The 27297-nt window shown below is 47.3% G+C and overlaps 1 protein-coding gene across 1 annotated transcript in view; it reads right to left on the bottom strand.

Moving 5' to 3' along the window:
• DOCK3 (dedicator of cytokinesis 3) overlaps nucleotides 1-27297 on the bottom strand; it is a 1382531-nt gene that overhangs the window by 933773 nt on the left and 421461 nt on the right. Inside the window, exon 3 of the mRNA XM_078661294.1 lies at nucleotides 672-712. Coding sequence (XP_078517420.1) covers nucleotides 672-712 — 41 coding nt within the window. The remainder of the gene's footprint in view (nucleotides 1-671; nucleotides 713-27297) is intronic.

Raw genomic sequence — 27297 nt, forward strand, 5'->3', positions numbered from 1 at the left:
CAATATATGGTGTGCTACAAGAAACTTTACACACTCGTTCTCAATACGATAACTGCTACAAATGAACAACATACTGTCCAGTTTATTGCCAATAGGCAACACATTATGGTGATGTAGTGGTAGATTTAGAGTTTGGTGAATGTGGAACATCTCCAAAAAAGTGGGAGATATCCTATTCCTCCATATTAGCGGGTATTCCTATCTATGCATTCTACAGATAGTGGCACAGGATATCTGTTGCATGTTGCTGTATGCCCTGCTACCACTAAACTCTAAATCAAGATTATATTCACCGCTAACTTCAAATCCGAAACCCTAGGTAGCCTGGTTGCAGTCAGCAACAGTGGACATAACCATTGTGTCTTCTTGATAGGTTTCTGGCAAGGACACCCTCTAGCAAGTTTGAACTGAGCTGCTGTAAAGTTCACCCCCTGTGGACATGAAAACAAATTCATGGGTTATACCCTTGAAGGTTTTACTAAACTCCTATGTTCCCCGCCAATTCCCTCTTCACAGACTCACAGTTTGCACCTGACAACATAGGAGTTTTACCGCCTTACAGAATGATGAAAGAATAAGGCAGCACAGAAGTTCCTAAGAAAAAACACAGTAATGAACTAAGCAAGCGAGAATCAATGAATGAAAGGGGTATTTAGTGTTCTAATCGTTACCTTGACGTTAGGCTTCTTCATCGAAATCCCTCGATACCAGCCTGGAAAAAAGCAGAAGGAAAGACATCAATTAGAAAGAAAACAAACATGTTTGGCAGTTTTTTCTGTCATGGTAGATCAGTGGCATAGCTAGCCCCTCTGCCGCCCGTGCAGTCCCTGCCTTTCCTGCCCCACGTGGCCGTAAGAGTGGAGGGGGGCTGGGGTGATATTCCTGCCATGCTGCGCCGCTGCAAACGCATGGAAGGAGGGGGCGTACTCGCGCCCTCAAAACGTATGCCGCCCGGGGCGGACCGCCCCATGCCCCCCCTACACCTTGCTATGCCACTGTGGTAGATTCAGTTTGTGTAGAACAGGTCGGTCAGTCTGTGTTGTCTTTGCTGGCTATGTATGTACAAACCAAATTACGGGTCACTCCTTTCACAGTGGCGGCACAAGGTGAAACGATGGGCCCTATGCAGAATATTTCAAAGAGCCACTGAAATTCCCCTACCCACAGCGTAACTGCTCAACCTTAACTGTGTCACCTTAACAACATTCCTCCAAAACGTATCTCATTATTTATCACTGTAGTTGTTTTCTGCTCCTCTTGCCTGACCAAAATGTTTTAATACCATATTTTATTGCTGTTAATGAAGAGAATTCTCCCCCTGGTCAACACAAAACACTGTTTCAAATACAATAGGACAGTCAGCAAACATCTGCCCTCATAGGAAATTCTCTTGAATAATCTCAAGAACAATGATAATATAGACTTATAGCCCACTGCCAAGGGTTATATTGCTTGCTAAAGGTCCTGAACCCGAGATATAGGCTTGAGCTGCAGGCGAGGGCCTTGAACAACCAGTATAGACCGAGGCCGAAGGGCTATAAGGCAAGGAGAACATTCCTACCACTGAGGGTAGAATGTTCTAAGCTGAAAGGGGTAAAACAGAATGACAAACACCAGAATGTTGCAGCAGAAGTTTTATACCAACCATTGTGTGCCCTAAGCCACTTCATTGTCTTCCATGGACCTCCCAACATTCCAATGTTCTAATTTAGCCTTAGAACCCACTTTAGCAGGCTCTACCAGCCATAAAAGGCCCGCTCCAGCATAAAAGGCCTGAGCCGAAGGTGAGGGCCTTTAATAATGGAGTGGGCATTTAATGACCGGTAGAGCCTGCTACGGAGGGCTCTAAGGCTACTAGAACATTTTTCCCCTACAGGGCAAAATGTTCTAATTTGTAAAACAACGGCCTCACGTAGCCTGAGAGAGTTGAAATCCCCTCAAGCTCTGTGAGGTCTTCATTAAACATTGGAATGTTGAAGCTCCAAGCTCCTACCAGCCATCAGAAGCCCGGAGCACGCCACTGTTTTCAATGGAGAGCTCAACATTCCAATGTTTTAATAGAGCCTTATAGCCCACTGCCGATGGCTATACTGGGTTTGAAAGGCCCTGAACACGAGTTATAGGCCACAGCCGCAGGCAAGGATCTATAAGGAAGGAGAGGGCTATAAGGCTGTTAGAACATTCCACCCACTATGGGTAGAATGTTCTACATTAAAAAGGGAAAAACATAAAGCCAAATATTGGAATGTTGGAGCTCTGAGCTTATACCAGCCATTATAAGGTACGAGTTACTCCATTGTCTCCAATGGAGTGCTCAACATTCCAGTGCTCTAATATATGTTAATTGCACAAAACAGAGCTACTCTCTTAAGAATCACCAGTCTGAAGGATCACACCAAAGCATCATATAATTTGTAAATAAAAAAAGTGCAGGGGCCCAACATTCTCATGCCCATTTCTCCCACCTTCATACACTTCCGGTTTCTTTATCTCACTGCTGTGGGTTTGTTTTTGATCTCTGTGTTCTCCCTTTGTCCTCCTTTTCCTATCATCAACACTAGCAACCACCAGCACAAAATAAGCTCTGAATCCAATCCTCCTAGGTTCCATGCCATAGCAATGCATAACTTCTGCCACCCACAATTTTTGTTATGACTGTAAGTAACATTCATTGCATTTATTTATCTCTTCCTTTGTTGATAGAGAAGTTTTCAAGGTAACATCCAAATTCTTGTCTCTTCTTTCCTTTAAACAGTCCTGTAAGATCTTTGGTTTCAATTTCTAATAACTCACTGAATACTCCTATTTTTGTTTATGAGTACACTACTTACACTACTTCTCTCCTGTCAAAGGGACAGCATTAGCAATTTGTTTCTTTCTTTCTATCTCTCTACTAAAACCGTTCCTATTTCTCTTTCTCTTTTCTCTACATACATTTTCCTCTTCCTACCTGTGCTTACCTTTCCTTCAGGATACCTCATTTGGCCTATGTGCTTTATTCCTCTCCGCACATCGCATATTATTTTACATCATCTCTATCTCTGCCCTCTTCTCCCTCATGTCTCTCACTCTCTTTCAGTCACTTGTATACTGCACCATTTATTTTATCTTACTCAGCTGAGCAACAGGTAACTGTCTATCCAAAGAAGAGTGCATATATAAAGCGGAGAAGAGGGACCTGTCAGGGTAAGAGAATTTAGTAGAAGGTTATTTGATTTTAACCAAAGGAATTATGACGATCCTCAGAGAAGAGTTTTACGCTGTCTTTGTGTCACAAAAGTGATGCAAACCCTCGCGAAATCTTTTGTTTCCGATTTACCTTCCAGCGTAAAACTTGTTTAACACTAGTAATAACGGGAAAGTAACACAAAGTACCTAGTAGCACTGCTTTGCATTACTTAGCACCAAGGGGAGGCATACCATGGGTTCCCATGCAACCACCCAAGGTAGACAGGGTTTAGCATCAGAAAACTGTGCCCTTGTGAAGTAGGTGCAAGAAAGGAAAAATGCTTTCATTTCTCCTTCCTTTTCTGACTTTGTACGTGTCTGGCACTTTAGAGCACACATACAAAGAGGGAAAAGGGCCAAAGTTAGTCCAAGCATGGTATTTTGTACTGTAAGGGTTCCATGGTGCAAAGGTGTACCCGCTGCGCAGACCAGCTGATTTCAGCACTTGCGCTAGCAAAAGGGGAGCAGAGTGCCATATTTTAGTCAATTTAGAGCTCTCCTGCTCTCTCCTTCTCACGCAGTGCAGCATTTGCAGCTGCTGCACTGTTTTGCATGAATAAATGGTAAATCTGCCCCTTAATGTCTATTGTTGCAGCTAGGAATGAAGGAGGATAAATTACTGATTTCAGATATTCAGCAACTAATGCTACCATTTCAAGTGCTATGTGGATATGCCTTAGTCTATTATTATGTACTAGTCCACTAAACATCTAACAAGCCACCGCAACATATTTTTCCAACAACAGGAGTAATAAGGTAGTTAAACAATGAATTTCATTTAAAAAGTTATTGTTGCCAGTATAAAATCTAGATCCAAACACAAAAAGAAATGCCTTTTCCAATGCTTGTTCAAGTTTTCTTTTGTCACTGGCCTCCTGCCTGACAGTTAGAAATGGGATTTCTGAGGAGGAGCTTGGCGGGCATCCATGATGGCCGCGTGAGCACAGTGCTCTCCGGACCCCCGCCACTCCCGGCATGATATCCTGAACATATCCTGATTAATTACGAGGACTCTTGTAGAGGAACCTGGGCTGATCTTAATGCCGTTTTTGGATTTCGAATTGAACCAGGGGCACCGAAGTTACGTCGACTCGAACTTTCGGGGCCCGCCCGGGTCTTGGTGAGGCGCTGTTGCCGTGTCTGAGTTGAACAACAGCGGCAGGGGGATTCGACTTGTGGGTCCCCCTCTTAACTTTCGGTTTCGATTTTGCCTCAGACTACGTGTTCCGGCAGAGGTGTCTGGCCGTTGTTAGGTCCAGCGACGCAAGGTTGCTGTTGCACCTTTTGCCTGCTTCGCATCCTTCCAGACCGGTTCACACCTCGATGTGCCCTCGCTGCTGATTTTTGGCTCTGGCGCCCTGTCCTCCTGCGGCCATTTTCACCAGGTTGCGTGGGTCCCTCGGGGACGTGGTCTCCATCATGTCTGGCAGAGGGGACCAAGAGAGGCGGAAGACCAAGACGCCCCTGCGCGGGGGCCCGGTCCAGTCTAACATCATGGACTGGTACACACAATCGAAGGGGTCCCCTGGAGCCGCCTTGCCTGGCCCGAGTGCAGTTGGGCACCCTTTGGAGGCTTCGGCAGAGCCGTCCCTGCAGGACATCATGGGCGCCATTTCTGGCATGAGAGAAACCATCGGCCAACAGTATGAAGCTCTGGCCCACAAAATAGATACTGTGGCCATCGATGTGAACTTGATTCGGGCCGACCTATCTAAAACCAATGAGAAGGTGAAGTCATTGGATCTCAAGTCATCTAGCCTCATGGCCGACGTCTCGGAGATACAGACGGAGATTGGCAACCTCAGAAAGGTGAATGATTTCATGACTCGGCGCTTGGAGGATTTTGAAAACAGAGCACGGCGTTGCAACGTGCGTGTGGTTGGCGTTCCGGAAAATCCTGACCCACATTCTGTTGATCTCCTGGTTGAGGACTTGATACAAAACTACCTTTCTCCATCTGGATTGAGCAAATTCTTTGCGGTGGAACGTGCCCATCGTGTTCCGGGTGGCCAGGGCAAGCCGGGCGCCCCGCCGAGGCCCATTGTTGCAAAACTCTTTCATTATAGGGACCGAGACGCTATCCTGCAGGCCTCGCGAGTTAAGGGCCCGGTGGCCTTCGAGAATGCCATGGTGAACTTTTACCCGGACTTCTCACAGCTTGTGCAGAGACAACGTATGGGCTTCCGTGGAGTCAAGAAGCGTCTTCGGGACTTGGGACTGCGATACGCCATGCTTTTTCCTACCAGGCTGCGAGTTGAGTACAATGAACGGACCCTTTTCTTTGATCGGCCTGATTCGGTAAATGACTGGCTGGACTCTCTGCCGGACCGGCCTAACTGGACTGAGCCCACCGAACACCCGGGTGGTGCCGAGGGTGGTGTAGAGAGCTGAACTTATTGTCTATGCCCCTGTCTCCGTGCCATGTGAATTCTCCCAGGGTTCCATACTTGAGTGCCTCTATTTTCTGTGTGTTCTCTTCTCCCTTTAGCTCTGTCGGGGTGGCGGGTGGGACGGGGCCTTTCCTCCTCCGGGGTCTTTTTGTAGAACGGGGGTTTTTGGGCGACAGGCACACTGCATGTTGGGGTGGCTTTTTAGCTTACTGCAGGGGTGCAGGGTGGGGGGTGTTTTCTTGGATGTTGGGTGGTGGGTTGGTGGGGTGTTTGAGGTTCGTGTTTTGTTTTTTCAAGGCGACTCTATCTTGCTAATGGAATTTTCAATGTCATGCTCAATGGGGGATGGTTCCTGCATCACTCTGTGGGATGGGGGTAGCGGGTTGAGGTTTATTTCGTGGAATGTCAATGGTCTGGGGGATCGTATAAAAAGGGGGGTGGTGTTGCGATGCCTGCGACGTTTGTCTCCCGATATTGTTTTTCTGCAGGAGACCCATCTAGTGGGTAATACTTGTCGTGCAATGAATAGGTGGGGCTATCGCCTTGTCGCGCACTCAGGGTTTACTACGGGTTCCAGGGGGGTGGGCATCCTTGTCCGGGCTTCCCTTCCCCTTGCGATAGATGATGTGATCCTTGATGATCGGGGGCGTTATGCCGTCCTCGTGGGACGATATGAGGGCCGGACCCTTTCTCTGTTCGCCGTCTACGTGCCCCCCGGCCTGCAGACCTCTACCTTCTCCGATTTGGGCCGAGTGCTGTTGGGCCTCCCTGATGGCGCTCTTTTCATGGCTGGTGACTTTAACTCTGTGTTCTCCGGTCTGAGTGATCGTTACCCCCCTAGGGACACTCCTTTGGCCCAACTGTGGCTGGGTGGTTTTTTGGATACTTTTGGTTTGGTGGACTGTTGGAGACTTATGCACCCCACTCAGCTTCAATATACTTTCCATTCTGGGGCCCATGGGAGTCTGTCTAGACTGGATTACTTCCTAATGCCAGCTGCACAGTCATCGGCTGTCCGGGAGATTAGACACCTTCCCCGGGGCATCTTGGACCATTCTCCGCTCTGGCTTTGCTTTGATGTGGGGGTGGAGGCGGCGGGCCGGGTGGCTCCTATCAACCCTTGGTACCTGACCACCCCTGAGACCCGTGGTCTATTGATTAAGTCCCTGGACGATTATTTTCTAGACAACGAGGGGTCCGTCTCCTCTGCGGTGTCCCTATGGGAGGCTTTTAAGACAGTGATTCGTGGGCAGGCCCTGTCTCTCATTGCTGAAACCAAAAAGGCGAGGAATCGGGAGGTGGTGGATCTTGAGATGGAAATACTTGAGATGGAGGCTGACCTGGAATCGACTGTTACTCCTGGCAAACTCCATGCCCTGGGTCTGAAGCAGTTTGCCTATAAGTCTCTGGTCACAGATGCGGCTAAAATGATGTTTCGAGAGCAACAGGGTCGTTTGTATGATGTTGGGGACAAAGCGGGTAAATTGCTTGCCTGGTTGGATAAGAAGGAGAGGGCGAATCGAGTGGTGCCGGTGATTCAGACTTCGAATGGTGTGAGAGTGACGGACCCAGTTGAAATAGTGGAATGTTTTGCGGACTACTTTCGTGCGGTTTATTCCCCTGTGTCAGAACGGGACGCAGACGACTCTCGCCTCTTGCTGCGTGATATAGCTTTGACCTGCCTCTCCGATTTGGAGCAGGTCTCTATGGAGGCCCCATTCTCTACGGACGAAATAGCGACTGCCATTCGCTCTCTCCGTTCGGGCAAGGCTTTGGGCCCGAACGGATTGCCAATCGAGTTGTACAAACTGCGTCCTGATAAGATTGCGCCCTATCTTCGAACAATGTTTTTGGAGTCCCGTGAGCGGGGTGCTCTCCCCTATGACCAGCGCCTGGCTACGATCGTTGTAATTCCTAAAGAGGGTAAGCCCCGGGATCTTTGTTCGTCATATAGACCCATCTCCCTGTTAAATGTTGAGCCCAAGGTTCTTGCCAAGCTCTTGGCTACTCGCCTCCTGACGGTCATTAGTGACTTGATTCATCCGGACCAATCCGGTTTTATCCCGCACCGTAACACAGCTCTTAATCTGCGTCGCCTCCACGGAGCCATTGCGAGGGCGGGGCTTCTGACGGAGCCGGCCATTTTGGCTTCGTTGGACGCCTCGATGGCCTTTGATACGATAGAGTGGCCCTATCTTTGGGCAGCTCTTGAGAAGTTTGGTTTTGGCCCGGGGTTTATTGGATGGGTGAAGCTGCTATACACCGACCCCCTGGCGCAGGTTGTGGTTAACGGTCGAGTTTCTGTTCCCTTTTCCCTCGGTAGGGGGACTAGACAGGGGTGCCCCTTGTCTCCGCTACTTTTTGCTCTCGCGTTAGAGCCGCTGGCTGCGTGGCTTCAATGGGAGCCTTCTCTCAAGGGGATACGTTGGTCCCCAGATTTTGAGGACCGCGTTTCGCTTTACGCGGACGACATTCTTCTTTACCTTACTTCCCCGCGTAAATCTTTAAATGTTTTATTCGACGTTCTCACCTCGTTTGGTAAAAATTCTGGTTTGATTATCAACTGGGCTAAGTCCTGTGTATATGTTCTCTCGGGTGTTCTGCCCCCGTTGCCGAATAGATTTCCTATCCAGGTTGTTCAGTCTGGCTTCAAATATCTGGGGATTTTTATTACACTTGATTCGTCGCTCCGGTTTCAACGTAATCTCCTTCCCCCGCTTCTTAGACTGAGGCTGGACGTGGCTCGCTGGCGTAAATTGCCTCTGTCTCCGCTGGGCAGAGCTGCCCTTTTCAAGATGATGTCCTTGCCGCGATTCCTTTACGCACTCCAGAATTCCTATGATGACATCCCCGCTACCTATTTTCGAGAGGTCGAGAGTCTACAAAGGCAGCTGATTTGGGACGGGAGTCCACGTATCGCCCTTGCGAAGCTTACCATCCCTTGGTATGACGGGGGCATAGCACTTCCCGATATCAGGAGATATTATTGGGCTACCCAACTGTCTGCCATTAACCACTCAATGTACTCCCCGGGTCGGGATCCGGCCTTTGAAATGGATAGACTCCAACTGCCGGGAGGGGACTTTAATAGAGCGCTTTACTCCAGGTCGGCTGGGCGCCATCTTACGGGACCGACCAGGATTGCGGTTAGTGCGTGGCGCGCTGCGAATGTAAGCCTGGGATGGGAGGATCGCATGACACTGGCGACTCCGCTTTATGCATCCGAGCGTCTGGGATGTCTTTGGACGACGAAGGGTTTTGACCGCTGGGATATGATTGGAATAAGTAGAGTGGGTGACGTATGTACGAATGGAGCGGTGAAGTCCTTCGAGGCCCTTCGGAATGATTATGACTTGAGTGATAGGGAATTTTTTAGATATTTGCAGGTCCGCCATGCCCTTGCTTCTGTTCTGACTTCTGGTGCCGCCATCCCTGAGTCCTCCCCCCTAGAAGATCGTATCCTGGATGGCCACCTCCCTGATAGCACTATCTCCTTGATCTACAAGAAGCTGATTCACAATCGCGCTGACTTGCTTGTCCGACTTAGGGAGGCTTGGGTCGGCGACGGGCTGGAATTGGATGACGAGGATTGGCAGTCGGCACTATCTTCTCCGAAAGAGGTCGCCATTACTGCCCGTCTCCGTCTGGTTCAGCTCAAGATCCTCCACCGGGTGTATGTTACTGGTCCTCGTTTGGTTGTGATGGGTTTTTCCCCGGATGGTTTATGCAAGCGTGGATGCGGGATGAGTGCTACATTTCTTCACATTATCTGGGAGTGCCCGAGGGTGGCTGCCTACTGGACTGAGGTACTTGCGGTGATGGCTGATGTGACTGGCATTGCCCTAGTGCCTGAGGCCCGGAGATGCCTGTTGAACGTGTGGGAACCTACCGACTATTCGGTGGCCCAGACCAGATGGGCGACCCTGGGATATATGGTTGCGAAGCGGGACATAGCGCAACTCTGGGGCTCGTACAGGCCCCCCACTGCCTCTGTGTGGGAGGAAAACATGGACTGGTCTATGTTCCGCGAAAAGACGGTCTATACTGCCAGGGGCAGACCTAGGGCATGGACGAAGATCTGGTGTCAGTGAAACGCCTATCGCGGAGATATTTGTGCTCCTCCATTGGTTGAGCCCCCCCGATGTTACCTTATCGCCCTAGGCTGGCGTTCCTGAAATTTCGTATACTGTCCTTTGATTTGCCTGTCCTCCCCGCTGTCCCCCCCACCCTGCTTTGTCCTACTGATTATGATTTCATATTCCTGATTAGTGGGTTTCCCCTCCTCCTTCTGGGCTGACTCCGTTTATTATGCATTCGCCTTTCTTGTTGTTTGTTGTTTCTTTTTGGTGTGTATAAAAAAGAAAAATGCCTTATCTTGTTTTATAATTTGGGCGACATTTTGTATCCGATTTGTGCCTGACCTCCGGAGTGGCCGCAAGTATTTTTCCCACATTGTGCCTTGATTTTAGCGGCCAGCCCGCGAGGTTGTAGGCCCGTCTCTGTAACCTTGATTTTGTTGCTCAATAAAAGTTTTTAACCAAAAAATAAAAAAGAAATGGGATTTCTGGTTGGCTAGGGCATGCGCCTGCGCCAGGCAGAAACCACCACTGTAGTCAGGGCAAGTGAGTTACACGCTGAAGATAACATCTTCTCACCCCCTTGGTAGCTTGGCACGGGCAGTCAGGCTTATCCCAGAGGCAGTGTGTAAAGCGTTTGCACAACACACACACACAGCAGCACACACTAGGCACACCACAAAAGGAACTCCACACAAGGTTATATAAAAAATTAGTCTTAGTATTATCATAAACACTTCAGAAACATAATCACACATGTACACTGTGCCAACTGGCACTAGCAATATTCACAGGGGATTGTATACAGGACCAGGCCAATCGGGCCATCGTCACTCACAACCATCAGAACAAGCTAAGTAAATGTAAAACACAACCAGTAACTACTGGCTGCTTTTGCATGCCCCGCCATTTTAAAGGGGTTAACATATCATTAAATATAGTTTGGCGTCACAATGGCCTGAATAAGCCAAAAAGAAGTAATAGATTCAAATTTGCTCCAAACGGGGTGCTCCAAAATGTATCTTGTTTAGGACTCCACAAATTTTCTAAGATGTCACTGGTTATTACCATTTGTTTGTTTAGAGAGGCTCGCAGACTCTTTCCCACGATTCAAAATGATGAGTGCCATACTGATATAATTTACAAAGCTGGGAATATGTAAATTCGCTTTTAGATTTAAATGTGCCCAAGGCAAAGCCTTGGGCAAATCCACAACGCAGAGTGTCCGAACAACAGCACCATGAATATGCCTACACCAGCATGCAAGACCAGCACTATCGCACTGTCTGGTCAAAAAACAAGCCTTTGATTTTAACAATTCAATAACAAGTTTTTTTCTCTCTGGAAAAAGTCTCATCTTATTGAAAGTTTAAACAGGCAAAGCTAGTGTTGTGTATTTTAAAAACACTTGTGTTACTGAGTACAGAATTTTTCTTTTGTTTTATTTTCCAACAATGACACCTGGGTAGGAATTCCAACAATCTAACGTTTTTCATGTTGCACCTTTTTGAATTTGCATTAGGCTGTGTTTGACTTACAAGTTGCACAAGCTTGCAACTATTGCTTTGCTAGAACACAGAGCACTGGAAAACATGGCAAAATGTGCCAAAATGTGGCTTACAAGGCATAGAATGCATTGTACACAACTGGTTGTGTTCACGTTACTTATGCACATTACTGGGCCCCGTCTTTGTACAAAATGGGCAGGATCTGCTAACCTGGAGCATGGTTGTACTATGACCCAGGGCAAAGGTCGTTGCTGGGCTAATTAATTTAGTGCAAAGTAGTCAATATATGCTTTAGTGAACTCTGGGTAATTGTGGGAACTATACAATATGAGGTTCACTGGGCTGTGCGAATTGAGCATTATCAGTCAATCAATCAATCAATCAATCAATCAAGACATTTGTAGAGCGCGCTACTCACCCGATCATTATGCAGTTTACATGTCCTTCTGAAGACATTGGAATTGCTTGGCAATTTGTGCATTACCGTGTTCTTTAGCATTGTCAAAATGCAGCAATAACTTCATTGCTGGGTCCTGAGGAAATGCCAACCTATTCAAACTGGGTCTTACACATATCACTGTGCACTGGAGGACTGGGCTGGGCAATATGTGATGAGGGTTTTTTGCATTCCTGGGATACACTATACTGATATGTTGTCAGTTTTACAGTGGAACTCCCGGTTTTGGGACTGTTGTTTTTGCGTTTGCTATTTGGCCCTTATATAGCGGGCAGTTGGCCATTAGTATAGCATCAAAGCACTTTCAAGGAGTGTTTCATGTTTATTTATTTGTTTGATTAATTAAAATCTTACAAAACGGATAAAAATGTATACAATACTTAAATACTGATGCATTGCATATATTAAATACTTCTCATAAAACAATAAAAAGAACTCTGACCCATTAAAATTATTCCATTAATCAACTTGACAGTAATTACACAAAAGTTCAAACACAAGCGTCCAACTTTTTCTTGGCCAATATAAGAAATTTCACAAATGCTGAATTAATTGCTACATCTTCTGGATCTAAACTTGCCATAAGAGCCTGTCTACAGGTCCTTATACCACGTTCATTAAATAGTTTCTTAAGAACAGCTTTTCTTTCGACTTCCAGGTTCGGGCAAAGGCACATTAAGGGGCACATTACGATGGAGGATTTTCCGCATCCTCCGGGCCGGCGGAAGCCAATGCCGGCCCGGAGGATGCGGAAAATCCTCTGCGGACCCACCAAAGACCCACCGCCACATTAGGATGGCTGATGGGTCCTGGTTTCTGTCCGCCACTTTTCCGCCACGGTTGGCTTACAACCGCGGCGGAAAAGGCCTAATATGGTGGTGGTGTCTCTCAGACACCGCCAGACATATTAGGATGGCTGTGCAAACATGCTTTTCCGTGGCGGATTCTCCGCCGAGGAAAAGCATGTGGATCTTCACCTCGGGGGCCCGTAGCGGGCCCCCTGGGTTAAGGGGGGGTGGGGGGTGCACATGGGGGGGGTACCTATGGTACCCCCCTGCCTTTGCGTGCACGAAGCGGCAGGCACCGCGCGGTGCCTGCTGCTTTGTGCATGCAAATGCACTGCTTTCATTTTTTACATTGCGGCGGGTGCTGCTTCAAGCAGCACCCGCCGCAATGTAAAAAATACAGGATGTGACCGCCAGGGTGGCGGTCACATCCTAATTGCCATGGAGGGACCGCCGCTGCCCATGCGGACGGTCCCTCTTACGCAGGGGTGGCGGACGGACGCAAGTCCGTCCGCCATCATAATAGGGCCCTTAGTGTATGATGTTTTCTTGACCAGATTTACAAAGCGTACACGCCCCGAATTCTTCAGGTCTTTTCCATGGTGCCAAATGACATGAGCCTGGAAAGATACCAAACCCAGCATTCATAAAGATTTTTTTTTTTTTTTAACTTTATTTATATTTTGTTCAATATGGATACAGGTACATAGTTAGGGCAGTCGCACAGTCATCATCACCCAAAAAAAACAACAAATAAAATCGGAATTCCATGTTGGGCGGACACAGGGCATGAAGGCAACTGTAACATGAGCTTGGTACATATAATTCAGGCCTACATTCAGTAGAAGAAACACCAGCAAGAGTCCAAGGAGAGAAGGAAGGAAATGTGGGTTATACATCCTTAAAATCTATATCTCACATCGTGGCTGTACGTCATGCATATCCAGCAACCAGAGCTATACATTGCAATTTGCCTGCGAGCAGTACTGCAATTCACCTGCAGCCAACATAACTGTAGCATGTATATGTCGTGTGCGTGTAACAACGCTAGTGTAGGGACCATATAACGAGTCGTTTCTGAAATTCTCCTGTTATCGGTCAGGGGGTGTATTAGTATCCTCATCAGTTGCCCCCACACCATTATCAGAGGTGTCTGTAGCGCCCAATAAATATGCTTGGAAGGGTCCCCAGATATCTTTAGGTCTGCATCTTACTGGTAATGTGTCTGCATATACCGCTGTTTGTTCCTGATTGTATGTGAGGTCTAGTATCCAATCCTTAAATTTAGGTGCTCTTCCCCGCCCCCAACGACAAGCCACTCTTTGTTTAGCTAGTAATAGTGCCAGGGATATGAATTTCCGATGTTGTGGGGGTATCTGCAGTGTGTATCCCAGCAACATAATCAGTGGGTCTTTGTTGAAGGAGCAGCCAGTCATTGCCTGCAGGGCCGTATGGATTTCCGCCCAATAGGCCCATACCTCAGGGCATTCCCATGCCAAATGTATGAATCCTGCCCCTTCCGCCTTGCACCTGAGACATCGATCGTCTTCTGACAATCGAAACCTGAGTTTCAGCACTGGTGTGTAATAAAGCCGTTGTAACATTCTATAATGTATCATTTTTAGACGACAGCTCGGCGATATGTGAGCGGTCAGCTCACAGCAGTAGTGCCATTGATCATCAGTGATCGTACCTCCGATGTCCTCTTCCCATTTCTTACGGGCCGGGCTGCTTATTTCTGGGCAGTGCATTCTTATATTCCTGTATATACTGGACCCTAAGTGTCCGTCTGCACCTGAGCTCAACATCTTAGCTAATGGGACGGTCACCATAGGTTCCGTCGGGTAATCCGGTAATATCTGTCTCAGTCCTTGTATTAGACGTATATAATAGAACACCTCTAGTGGGGTAACCTGGAGTCCCTGGAACATTCGTTCCCTTTCTTTGAGGCGTCCTTCATGAAAGAGATCACCCCATGTAGTAATCCCAAAGCGTCTGCACATCACTTTGAACCCCGATTCTTGTAAGAGGGGCATCCGTGGATGGTATGTGAGTGCCATATGTGGGGAATATAGCAACTCCACCTGTAGTTTACTTGCTATTCGTTGCCAGGCATCTATCGTGCATGAGACCGTGGTGGGATGAGTGTCGAGAGCTGAAACCGGGCCATGTATAAGGCCAGATAATGGGAGAGGACGTGCCACCCAGTCCTCTGCTGCTAATTGCGGCATGAAGGGCGTCGGGACCATCCAATGAAATGCATATTGCGCTTGCGCACTCAAATAGTACACTTTGAAATCCGGCACGTCAAACCCGCCTCTATCATACGGTAATGTGATTGTAGTCCATTTAAGGCGCGGTTGTTTACCTCCCCAGAACAAGCGTATCAATTCAGAGCATAGTGTATTAAAGAAGAATCGTCTTGGATAATAGGGTATATTCGAGAACAGATACAGGAAGCGCGGTAAGACTACCATCTTTATGAGGGATGCCCTGCCCGCCATAGATATCGGCAGTGAGATCCATCGTGTCACTGTGTCTGTCAGGTTGGTGATCGCAGTCCCATAATTCAGACGCAGTGTCTCTTCCCTGTTTGCAGATATCTGTATGCCCAGGTAGCGAAGGTCTGAATCACACCCCTCAAGCGGGTAATCCAACTGAAACCGTGTGACAGCTGTGGTAAGGGGAAAGAATTGTGACTTCTTCCAGTTTACCTGTATGCCGGACAATCCACCAAATAAAAGAATCTCCCGTAGCAATGGATTGAGGTTTACCCGAGGGTCTTTAACGTATAGAGTTAGGTCATCCGCATATAGCGATAGTCCTATTTGCCTCTGAAAGCATCTGATCGCGCTCGCAGAGTGTAGTTGGCGTATACGACATGCAAGAGGTTCTATTACCATAGCAAACAGTAGAGGGGACAGTGGGCAACCCTGTCTAGTGCCTCTCGTGATCGACAAGTGTGGTGACAGTCGGCCATTAATCAGAACTCTAGCTGTGGGTTGTGTGTATAATAGTTGGATCCATGCTATGAACAGCGTGGGGAACCCCATTTTGCGTAATATGGTGAATAAATAGTGCCATTCGACCGAGTCGAATGCCTTAGTAGCATCTAAGAACACAGCTGCCACAGGTAAGTCGGGTGCAATGGTGTGGATGAGCGAGAAAAGGGTGCGTAGATTGCGGCTAGTTGAGCGTCCCGGAACAAATCCAGCCTGATCCGGAAGCACTATTTTGGTCATGAGCAAGGAGAGACGTGTGGCAAGTACTTTGGCTAATATTTTGGCATCGCAATTAATTAGGGATAGAGGACGATAAGAGTCGCAATCTGATGGATCTTTCCCTGGCTTCAGGAGTGAAGTAATAATCACTTCTCGCATCGAGAAAGGCAAGATGCCCATCTCCAAAGATTCTTCGTAGACCTCTTTGAGCACTGGTCCCATTATGTCTATGTAATGTTTATAAAATTCATCTGGCAGCCCATCGCTTCCCGACGCCTTGCCATTTTTAAGGGACATTATAGCTTCCCTAATCTCATCTAGTTCCAGGGGAGAGGCTAGGAACTGCCTATGCCAGTCCTCAAGCCAACAAAGCGCTATTTCCTCAAAGTATCGTTCACTGCCATCAGCCGTGTATCCTTGGGTCGTGTATAGCTGTGTATAATACGTGTGAAATGTACTTAGCATGCCCTCCGTATCTCGACAGTGCGTGCCCTCCGGTGTGATTACTTCCTGCACATTATTTCCAAACCTAGGGTGTCTGATAATTTCTGCAAGTGCCCGGCCTGGTCTTTCACCTTCGCAATATCTGCGAGCAACTCAGAGGTTCCCTCTATACTTCACCTCTCTATTTGCTTCCTCTTCGTAAGCTGACAACTTCTCCCTAAAGTCTTTGTGGAGTCTACCATTATTACCACCCACCATCTCTAACTCCAAGGCTCTGAGCTCACACTCCAACGTGCGTAAAGTGTTCCTGATGTCTCTTAATATTCCAAAGCTTTTAGAAATACAAAACCCCCTCACTGTGACCTTGAACGCGTCCCATATAGTGTCTACACTATTCACTGAACCCTTGTTACGGGGGAAGAAACTGGCAATCTCCTCTCCCAGTTCCGCGCTGAAAACAGTATCCAGCAAAGCAGTAGGCTGCAACTTCCATGTGGGTCTAACTCCATCATAACCCGGTAATTTCAGCTGGACCAGCACTGGGCAGTGATCCGAGTACGTCCTGGCCAGGTGCAATGCCTTGCCCATGTCTACACTCAGACCTCTGGAAAGGAGACAGTAATTGATCCGAGCCCATGTGTTGGTATAGGATGTGAAATGCGTACCTTCTTTCTTACCAGGATGTAAAAAGCGCCAGCTGTCTAGTAAGCCACCCTCTTCTATAATACCACTCAGTACTTCTCTGGATTTCCTACTATATTGCACATGGCCATCTGCTCTGTCCATTGCAGGTATCAGTGCCACATTGAAGTCCCCTCCCCAAAGTATGTGTTGTGAACGAATATCTACAATTTTACCCCACAAAAAAGTAAAAAATTCTGGTGTGTCAACATTAGGAGCATAGCAGTTAGCGATGGTAATTGTATCAGCGCCCAGTCTACCCCATAATATGGCATATCTACCTTCCGCATCACTGAGTTCACCGAGCTTTGTAAACTGGACCGCCTTCTTGACTAGGATAATAGTGCCTCTGGAATACGAGGAGTAGGAAGCGAATACTCGAACCGCTGCCCATCTGCTCGCAAAGGCATGATTTAATCGAGGAGCTAAATGAGATTCTTGTAATAGCGCTATGTGCACTTGTTGGCGCTCCATGTAAGCTATGACATTTCTGCTCTTACGTGCATCATTAAGCCCCCGGACATTCCAAGACATAACAGTCAGATGAGACAGTCCATTAGAAGCAGCCATAATCAATCAGCATCATGGTAAGCATCATAGCATATATTACTTCCTGTGACCCACCCACACGGCCCGTAGTCAGTTTGATAATAATGACGCGCGCCATGCCCCCTAAATCATAGTACCCGTTATCAACCTCGCTCTCATCAACGGACTGGTGCTGTACAGGCAACATAGTATCTATGGAGACTCGCATGAAAAAATCTATACTACGCCTCGCTGCGCCTGGCAACATCTGCACATTATACAATGATCTACGCACCTTGTATCCCAGTCCGTTACCTCCCTGCCCGTCTTGCAGTAAAACTGTGTAACTTGTCATGTCCCTAAATATTCTAATGTAACTCGAGTAAGGTCCTACCCTCTCACCCTCCCACTGAAGCATCCCCAACTTGCCAGAGTTCCTAACCCACCCCCCACCCATAACATTGGAAAAACACCCCAATAGCAATTGTGCAACAAACAGCAACATTGGGGTACACCCTGATGGAGGCATCCAAGGTAAGCACATTTACACCACCTTCACCCTTATCCCTTGAATCATATAGCCCAGTATGGGCTCATTTTAGGGAAGGTTGGTGGTGCCTGGAATACATTACCACCAGCGGTCCATTATCAGTTCACGCTAATCCGAGTCTCCAGCATCTGTCACACACGATAGTAGCTTAAAGATAATTTTCCCAGTGAGTGTCACCAGAATAGCGTAGTATCTTGCGTGATGGTACTTTGCGCTAATGGTCGTCTGCCATCAAATCGTCATTCTCCCGTCCGTCTCCGGCGTGACCTCCATTGTTCGCGCAAACACGTCGCACAGTTTTAAGGAAATCTTCTACTTGTTGCGGGTTCAAGAAGAAATGCTGCTTCGCCTGATGAGTTACTCTCAATTTAGCGGGATACAAAAGAGCGTAGTCTATTTGTAGAGTACGTAGCTTCTTTTTAACCTCTATAAACTTACGTCTCTGCTCCTGTACCATGGGTGTGAAGTCAGGATAAATGGAGAAATTAACTCCGTCGCATGATAAGTTTTGGTTGGCTCGCGCAGATCTCAGCGCCACATCCCGCTCCCGGTAATTGAGGAGACGTGCAATTATGGGCCTTGGTGGTGCACCGGGCTTATGTTGTGGTCCAAGCGAACGATGCGCTCTCTCGACAATAAACTGCTTAGAAAAAGCCTCAGGACCGATTGCAGCTAGAAGGATCTTCTCCACGTAATCCTCCATACATCCTGTGTTGGTGGATTCCGGCACACCTAGAACGCGGATGTTATTCCGCCTACTGCGCGCCTCCAATTCCTCATTCTTGGTGGCAATCACTCTAAGGATATTGTCCATTCTCGTGAGCTGCGTGGCATGGGAGGCTGTGGTGTCCTCGCTGGCCGAGATGCGTCTTTCAGTTTCCATGAGTCGTTCCTCATGGACATCCATCTTATGCGCAATAGCGTCCATTCAAGAAGTCATGCGATCCATCTTGTCAACGATAGTGGCAAAGCCGTGCCTCATTTCCTGCATAAGCTGTTGCATATCCGTGGTGGAGGAGCTGGCACCCGCTCCCGTCGCCGATGGGCTTTGTGATCCATTCGAATCCGTCGTGTTCCTCGTTGTTTTTCTGGAGGCCGCAGTATCAAAGGCCAACTTAGTCTGTCGGTTATCTGGCTTGCCCATGGCACGTCCGTGTCTAGGACTATCGGTAGGGAATGGATTTGCTATACACGTGTCTTCCCGCGGAGAGCTGGTGTTTAAATTAGTAGATACCTAGGAATGAGTCCAGAGGTGGCACAACCGGAAAGGGCTTGCGGTGTCTGCTTGGGCATCAATCAAATGTATATCCTATCAGAGGTGGGTCAGGGACATACCATCGTTGTTAAGCGCGTTTGTATTCCTGTGTCATGCCCTCCTCTACAGGGATGCTGTACTGATGTAGGATGCAGGGTATTTATGAGCCGGGTTGTAGTGTGTGCCAGCACATGGCGGACACGGATAGCGCTTATCCCCAATCTGGGCCAGCAAACCACCAAGTTGCTCGTGACGTCCTCTCAGAGGTGTCTGGGGCCCCCTCGTGCTCTCAGTGGCAGCGTAGCAGTGAGCCTCACCCTCATGCCAAGTGTCTGATTGTCTTTTTGTCTGTGTTGCACCGGCGACCGGAGGGCAGCTCACCCAGCGCGATGTCCTTTCCGAAGGAGGGGGTTAAGAGGCAGGCGGCGGAGGACCCGCCGGGCAGATCCTCACAGCCGCTCCGACCAGGAACAGATCAGCAGTCCCTTCGCTGCGCAGGACCCCCCAAAGTCCGTAACCATCTACCGCAACACCGCCGTGTCTCTCAGCCAGTGCAAGCACAGCCCCCGATTGCTTCCCTCGTACCTGCCCGTCCGGTATTACCAACTGCTTTTGCCGACGATATTCCCGTCTCCGTGATACTGTTGACGGCAGTTTCAAAACGGTCACGTCTCCTCGATGCCCTCTAGGCCGCCACAGTCCGAGAGTCAGCGAGGATAAAGTTTATTTCGTTGTCGCCACTTGTCAGGCCCGCACTTCCGGTGGCAAGCCGCGGGCTATCGTAGTTCTTGGCCGCTGATCAGCCGCGTTTCACTACGTGGTGCTGTCACCTGTCAGATGCGTGCATGTTTCTTCCTCCGGAGTGCCGCGACGGATCCGCCTCAAACTTGCACCGAGTGTAGAGCTCAGCATACCACACACTCTCATGTGCTCCGATCGGACCAACAGGCTGGTTTTCAAGGATAAATGAAGGATAATGCTTCCGGGCGCGCAGGAGCCTCACTCAAGTGCAGCCATTCTGCATGTGCGCCCTCTAGCGCCCCATTCATAAAGATTTGTTTATTTTTTTTGTCCATGATGTTTCCAAATAGGTTTGGATCTTCTTTTTTTTAAAACCAGTTACTATTGGCCACGCATGGTGTCTTTGAGTAAAATTATCTTTGTCCTTTATCAAAGAAAGATAGTCCGTGATTTTGTTTACTGTCTTCTTGAAACTCTCCTGTTTGATCATGTTGTTCCAAATAGGAGCTAAAGCGTAGTCCTTGATTGCCGATTTTAGATAGGCGAAAATAGTTAGGGAACGGTTGCTGCTTGCTTCTTGCCAAAGAAGGCGGGACATTTCGTTGTCATAATCATTTTTTTTTCTGTTCCACACCTTCATTATGTTTCCTTTTCTTGCACAAGATTGGTTGTTCAGACCAAATTCCAACCTTACTTGTGATTGTGAGGCATTCTTAGGGAGTGAAAATAAATGACAATAGGTTTTTGCTACCGAAATATTTATGATCTCTGCATCGCTCCCTTTCAAGGAGTGGTTTTCCAAGTAGTTCTTAAATAACAATCAGACCAGAGTCTGATCAATTTGTCGAACCTGCAGTTTTAATGTCTATATCTAGAGGTGGGTGTGTCATAGTGGGAGGATTTAAAGGGTGAGGACTGAACCAATGCCAGTAGGCATGCCATTTGCCCGGCTGATAAATATGAGTGCTGGGCAACAAATAGAGGCAGCTGCTATTGATTGCCCTGGGACACATTAGTTGTATGTGAAGTGACATTTTAAGCTACCGACGGCTATTATGCACTCATGATATAAGCAGTTATGTGCTGATTCTGGATCAATTGCTGTTATCATAATTTACGACTATTACATAACACCGTGGGGTCTATTTTGTGATAATGAGGCGTGTGTGCAGATTAAGGACATTGTCAATTGATGAGGGACATTTTCTATCCCCAATTGTTCCCTCCCCCCTCCCCTCCCCCTTGGGTGTGCCATAATAGCCCTTACAGTATGCAGCCAGTGCAATGTCAGACCATCACTTCTGGTTATAATCTCGGATAGCATTTCAGTGAGTATTTGTATTATCAGAGGGGACACATCAAATATGCATACTCCGCTTTCATTCATTCAAAACCAGGGGAGCTAGCTAATCACTCATGCCCTGGGCCTCTCCCATTTGATCCACCTCTTCCATATGTTTGGGATCCTTTAACCCCTTCCCCGGGGGGCCGCGCTCAGCGCCGCGGTGCTTGTGATGAGCTCGTCACGCTGCACAGCGGAGTTCTGCTCACGATGAGCTCAGCTCGTCATGACTCCGCCCACTCAATGGAATGCCCCGCACAGGAGCGGAATTATCCCCCTGTGGGCCTTCCATGGCTGTTATGACGAGCTCAGCTCGTCATGAGCACAGCTTTACTGTGCTTCATGACGAGCTGAGCTCGTCATGAGCGCCCAACGAGTTAACATATCTAGCAGCGTTGCCCACGCTCTAGCCATCTCCAGCGACTTCTCATTTCCTGTACGCCTAGCTATTTTCAGCCGAATAGTGCTGTCACACTCAGCCCATTTTATAAATTATCTTTTCCATCTAAGTGCGCTAGGGCCATCTCTCGCCTTCCAATGGCAGGTGATGTCCCTTTTTGCCAGGGTCAACCCAAGGTCCTGGAATTTACTTGTTACCTTAGTTTAGTAGTGTGGGGGAACCAGTGCAAAAGACAATGATCTGGAGTATTCGCTATCTCTTTTTCTATCACTCCATCTATGGTCGCTGTTCCTTATCCATGGGCAGCTCCAAAACATGTGCAAAAAGTCTGCCCCTATTGTGTGGCAGCATGGACATGCTGCTGTTTTCGTATCAAAGTACTTATTAATCCTCTCCGGGGTAAGGTAAGCCCTGTGCAGGACGTAGAAATTTACCAACTGGAACCGTGCATTCCTGGGGCCTTTCCATGGCCTTTCCAGCAATATTATCCAGTCTGTGTCCCCTATGGGTTTGTCCAAGTCTGTCTCCCATTCGCTATGTACCTTAGCTAGAGGAGTAAGTGCTGCATAAGTGAGACGCCAATATAAACATGTGACTGCTTTGAATGTACTAGCTGCTGCGACCATGTATTGGCATCCCGTCGAGGTTTCCGGTTTTGTGAGTCCCCCCCTCCAATGCTTTCTTATGGCTGCCGTAAGTGCTGTGTGTAATAGAAAATCCCCACCCGGTATGTCATAGCGATCTCGGAGGTCATTGAATGGGATCATATTACCCTCTTCATACAGGTCTCCCAGTGTAGATATTCCCAGGTCTCCCCACGTCCCTAACCTACGCCAGTCTTCAGCGTGTGGGAGAGCTCCACACATTATCAACAGGATTTGTGGTGCATAAGGGCGCCTAGTCTTGGAGTCTTGGCTCCTGTTCCAGCATTTAAATGCTGTCTTCAGGTCCATAGGAATGTCTCGGTCGCTGCAAGGTAGTCTCAATAGTATTCTTGATAAAAGTCGTAGGCCTGGGGTCCTCTCCCTTTGCTATGCCGGTCCTCTAAGTGTATCCGCCACCCTCTGTGTGAGCCATTGCAGCTGTGCCGCTATATAGTAGATCCACACCAAGTCATGTGACCCAGAGACAGGCTGCAGGCACCAAATGGTTATGGCAAGAAAATGTAAACTTTCTAAAAGTGGCATTTTCAGAACTAGAATTTAAAATCCAACTTCACCATAAGTTAGGATTTTAAATTGGTATTCCAGAGACACCAAACATGAACTGGTTATCTCTTCCAATTTGGAAATTATATATTTAAAATGTAATAAGGCAACACCTGCGTTAGAATATTAGAGTGAAATATACATAAAAAGAGAAAGGCTCTCTTTCCTTCTGTACAGTCCTGTTTTAATTTCTATACGAAGTTTCTATATGAAATTAAGGACAGATGCCAAGGGATCCTTCATTTAGTTCTTCTATCAATTCTTCAATATGGAATAAAAAAAAGTCTGTAATGAAAAGTAAGGGTGGGCGGAGTTACACTTGTGAAATGCCGCAGAGTTATAGACAAACTGCAAGATTCTGCAGAATTTCACCAACGGGCTGTTAGCATGAGCAGAGCGGAAAATCAGCATGAATGGCACCATATGTTGCACAAGAGAACACGGGCATTCAAGTTGATATTGCTGGCTCTACTCAAGCGGCAGCAAATCTACTCGAATGGCAGCCCTCTGACCGTGACAGCTGGCGACTGCCCGCATTACAAAATCGCAATAGGAGACGCCAAATCTTGCTCACGCTCACCTGTTAGCATAGTCCGAAGCCTCACAGGAGAAAAATTCCACCACACAGTTATTGGTGACATTTTTGGCCAGAACTTTGCATTAAAGAGTAACGCAGAGTGGCCAAAACTTTGCTGATTGCAAGGGTGGAACAGAATATTTTGCCAACCCCTAATTAAAACTCGCTTCTACTGACACTTTATTATATAAAGATAGAAAAAGAGGGCTACAATGAAGGCAAGGTATCCTTCAATACACACCCCATTTCATTTCTATGAAAAAGAATATGGTATGCCAAGGGATACTTCATTAATAAAGGATCCCTTGCCATTCACTTCAAAAACACAGAATGGAAAATGCCAGGCCATGGCAGCCCTAATGGTAAGTGCCTGTGAGGTAGGGCAGGGTGGGGGATGAGTAGCAGCAGTCAAGGGAAAGGGGTATATGGGTGGGAGGGAGGAACGAGAGGGGACTGTGAGCAGGAGAAATGAAGAGCATGATACTTGGGATAGAAGGATGGGCAGGACGGACGAACAATGAAATGGAGGTGTGGGAACAAGAAATGAAAAATAAAACAAAAGGGGAAATGGGATTTTTTTTTTTTTTGCAGAGTTTTACATAGTTCGAACTAGACCCGAACCGAATCCGTTATCAGAGCGCTTTACACATTTTCCAGTTACGTTACATGAGGACACACTTTCATTTTAGGCACGGGGAGATTAAGTGATTTGCCCAGAATCACAGGAGGTTTTGGCGTCGTTACCGAGACTCGAACCCAGATCCGAGGTCGAGCGCCCTAGCCTTTAGGCCAACTCCTCTCCCCTATGGGAGGAGTTGGCCAAGCATGAGTCTGCAGAGTTAAAATATTCCTCATGCACTTCACTGGAAAACATTCCATTAGCGGCGTAAACCTAAACAGCCAGTACCATCAGGTGAGCGAGAAATACTTTTCTGGGCCGCTCGATTGCAGAAACGGGCTGGTGAAAAAAAAGTCAAAGGTTTAAAGAGGCAGACATAAAGCACACTATCAATATATGAGAGACCATAGGTCTGCTTGGCAGCTGTGCTGTAAAATGAAGGCCTAAAAGTGACATATATAAAGATAATAGCAAGAAAAACCCTGTTTTAGAGCAGTGATTTACAGTACAGTATTGTGGCGACGATCTGCAGAGTAGCATGCATTGCATGACTTGTGGTATTTAGAGTATGCTGGATGGTTTGCACAGCATGTGCAGTAAGTGCATGAGGGTGTGCTGTGTGTGGCTGAGGGTGTTGAGAGCATTGCTGGGGTTTGACAGGTGCAACTAAAGCTATGCTAAGACTGGCTGAGAGGGTTTTGATGGTACCACCGCTAAGCATGCTCCTTAATATTGATCGAGGCTCCTAAGAATACTAGGATGACTTTAGCTTTGTAGTCTACCCCCAAAAATTCTTAGGGGCTTATTTGCAAGCCCAGTGTGCCAACAGAACGTCACTATTTATTTTTTACATTTCAAATTTTTTTTTATTGAAAAAGGTATAATACAATACAGTACAGTACAGTAACTATTCGGGCATTTTCAGACAGTGAAAGGGTTACGCGTTGTATACAATGACATTTGGTTTGCTTGCTGTACTTCATCGCCGGTGGGTCTGTTGGCCCCGGCGGTCTCGCGGAAAGTGTGAAAGAGAGAAGGAAGAAGAAGAAGAAAGAAGAGGGGTGGAGGGTGTATTTTTGACACTCGGGCAGAACACACTGCAAACCCATATCAGCGAGGCCTTGTAAAGCCACCCTGCATGGCTTTTCATGCCCTCCTAGATATGGTGTAAGGCAACGCAGCGCAAGTCGCTGCATTGCCTCACAATGCCTCTGGTAGTTGTGCCCTGGTCATTGGGGTGGGGGTTCACACTGAACGCCCATGGTTTTTGACACATTCCCATATTTACTACATCGTGTACATCTGGGAATGCATCAAATCCTTGCACCTCTCCAGGGGTGGCGTAACAGTTGTTTTTGTGAAGGAAGGTGCACCTTTCTGCACAAACATAACCTGATTTCAACGCAGGCACCCTTGTGCCATGGTGTAAGGGTGCCTGCTTTGGCACTAGGCAGCTATTTGCGCACTAGAGCAGTGAAAGAGGAAAGGAATCCACTTTATCTCATAGATACGGTGCATTACTGTCCTTTTCTTTTGACGCAGGGCAGCGCAGCAAACTGACATGCAGGTCCGCTGTGAGATTCAAGATATCATTAGAATTACTTTAAACCCTATCCAATATGTATTAATGCTGTTACCCAGCCCTGCTCGTATTACAAACCTTTCCACCAAGTTTTAACAAATCTCCCTAAAGGAAATATTCTAAAATTCCTATAACTTGTGCCTTAATTTCCACCTACATTTAAGATATGTAAGAGGTCCATTGTGCTGTGAAACAAGCAACGTTGACTTTTTTCTTCTTGTTCCTTTGGACAGAACTTGACTCCTCCAAATTTCTTACTAGTTAACCGACCTGTATTGTATTTATGTTTATTTTAGTAACTGGCCCCTATGATAGTTATTAAGTGTGCAGAATATACCCACTTCATGGAGAAACAAATGAGACCATATAGCATGGAGCCCATGGAATGGGTGATGAGGGAGAGTTGTAAACAAATCTCTACAAGAGTGACAGCAACATAAACTAGGTCTTGGCAGTACATATAGCGCCCATATACTTCATGACAGTCAATTCACTCATTCCAAATCAGTTTTTTCCCCATGCATTCAATAATTACAGAACAGTTTCACTTACATACTGGGCAGTCATCTTTGCTGTGTACCATCACAAAAAAAATAATATATAATAAAAAAAGAATCAGTGATGTTTGCTAATTAAGCTACTCATTTTTTTTCTGAATATTTTTTTTTTAAATTTCTTTTTATTGTTTTTCAACATAAAAACATATAGAAGTAAAAAACTACAAAAAGGTCAGACATCCACATGGATATGGAACTCCGATTCGACAAAGTGTCACATGCATCAATGAACAATGAAAGTATATTGTGAAACATCAGCATTCATGGCGGCATACAATCATCAGGAGAATGAACACAATGCACAGCTACATGAGGTGTCAGAGAGTAGCACGATGAGGACGTATAGTGTAGGCGGCTCATTGGATCTGTCAAAGACTTGAGGGCCCAATCGGGGCGCCCGGGGGGTAGTGTCAACTGGCGATATGTAACAATAAGTCGTGCATCTAGGTGAGAAAGAGGAAAGCGTAAGGGGTCAGCTGGCTGGATGGGAGAGAGGTCAGTGGTGCATGTATCAGTAGGCAATATGTCTTATCCCTGAACGCCAGCTGTGACACCAGCCGGAGTTCCCTCTGAATTATCGCCGTCGTTTGCCTGGGCGAGCAGGTAATTAACCAAGGGCCCCAAAATGTCTTTAGGCTTGCACGTGATCGGCAACAATTCTGTGAAAGTTATATGCTGTTCCTGACAGTACGTCATGTCCGCCAACCAGTGCTTGAATTTAGGCGCCCGGCCCCAGCGACAGGCCACTCGCCGTTTTGCCAAGAGCAGTGCGGTATCTATGAATTTCTTACAGGATGTAGGAATGTGTGGCGTGTAACCAAGTAACATAAATAAGGGATCTATAGGTATGGGGCCGCTAGTCATTGTAGTAAGAGCGTCATGAACCTGCTGCCAGTAGCGACGAACAGGAGGGCATTCCCAAGCAAGGTGCAGGAAGCCCGCATGCTCGGCATGGCATCGCTCGCACATGTCGTTGTCCGCCAGCCGGAACCTAAACTTTTTCACCGGGGTATAGTACAGTCGGTGCAGGAATTTGTAGTGTATCATCTTGAGCCTACAGCTGCCTGATATTCGGGCCGTTAGGGTGCAGCAATACTGCCATTGTTCGTCAGTGAGCTCGGTGGCCAAGTCGGCCTCCCAAAGCGTTC

Source organism: Lissotriton helveticus, chromosome 9 (assembly GCF_964261635.1).
Source record: "Lissotriton helveticus chromosome 9, aLisHel1.1, whole genome shotgun sequence".
Lineage (NCBI taxonomy): Eukaryota > Metazoa > Chordata > Amphibia > Caudata > Salamandridae > Lissotriton > Lissotriton helveticus.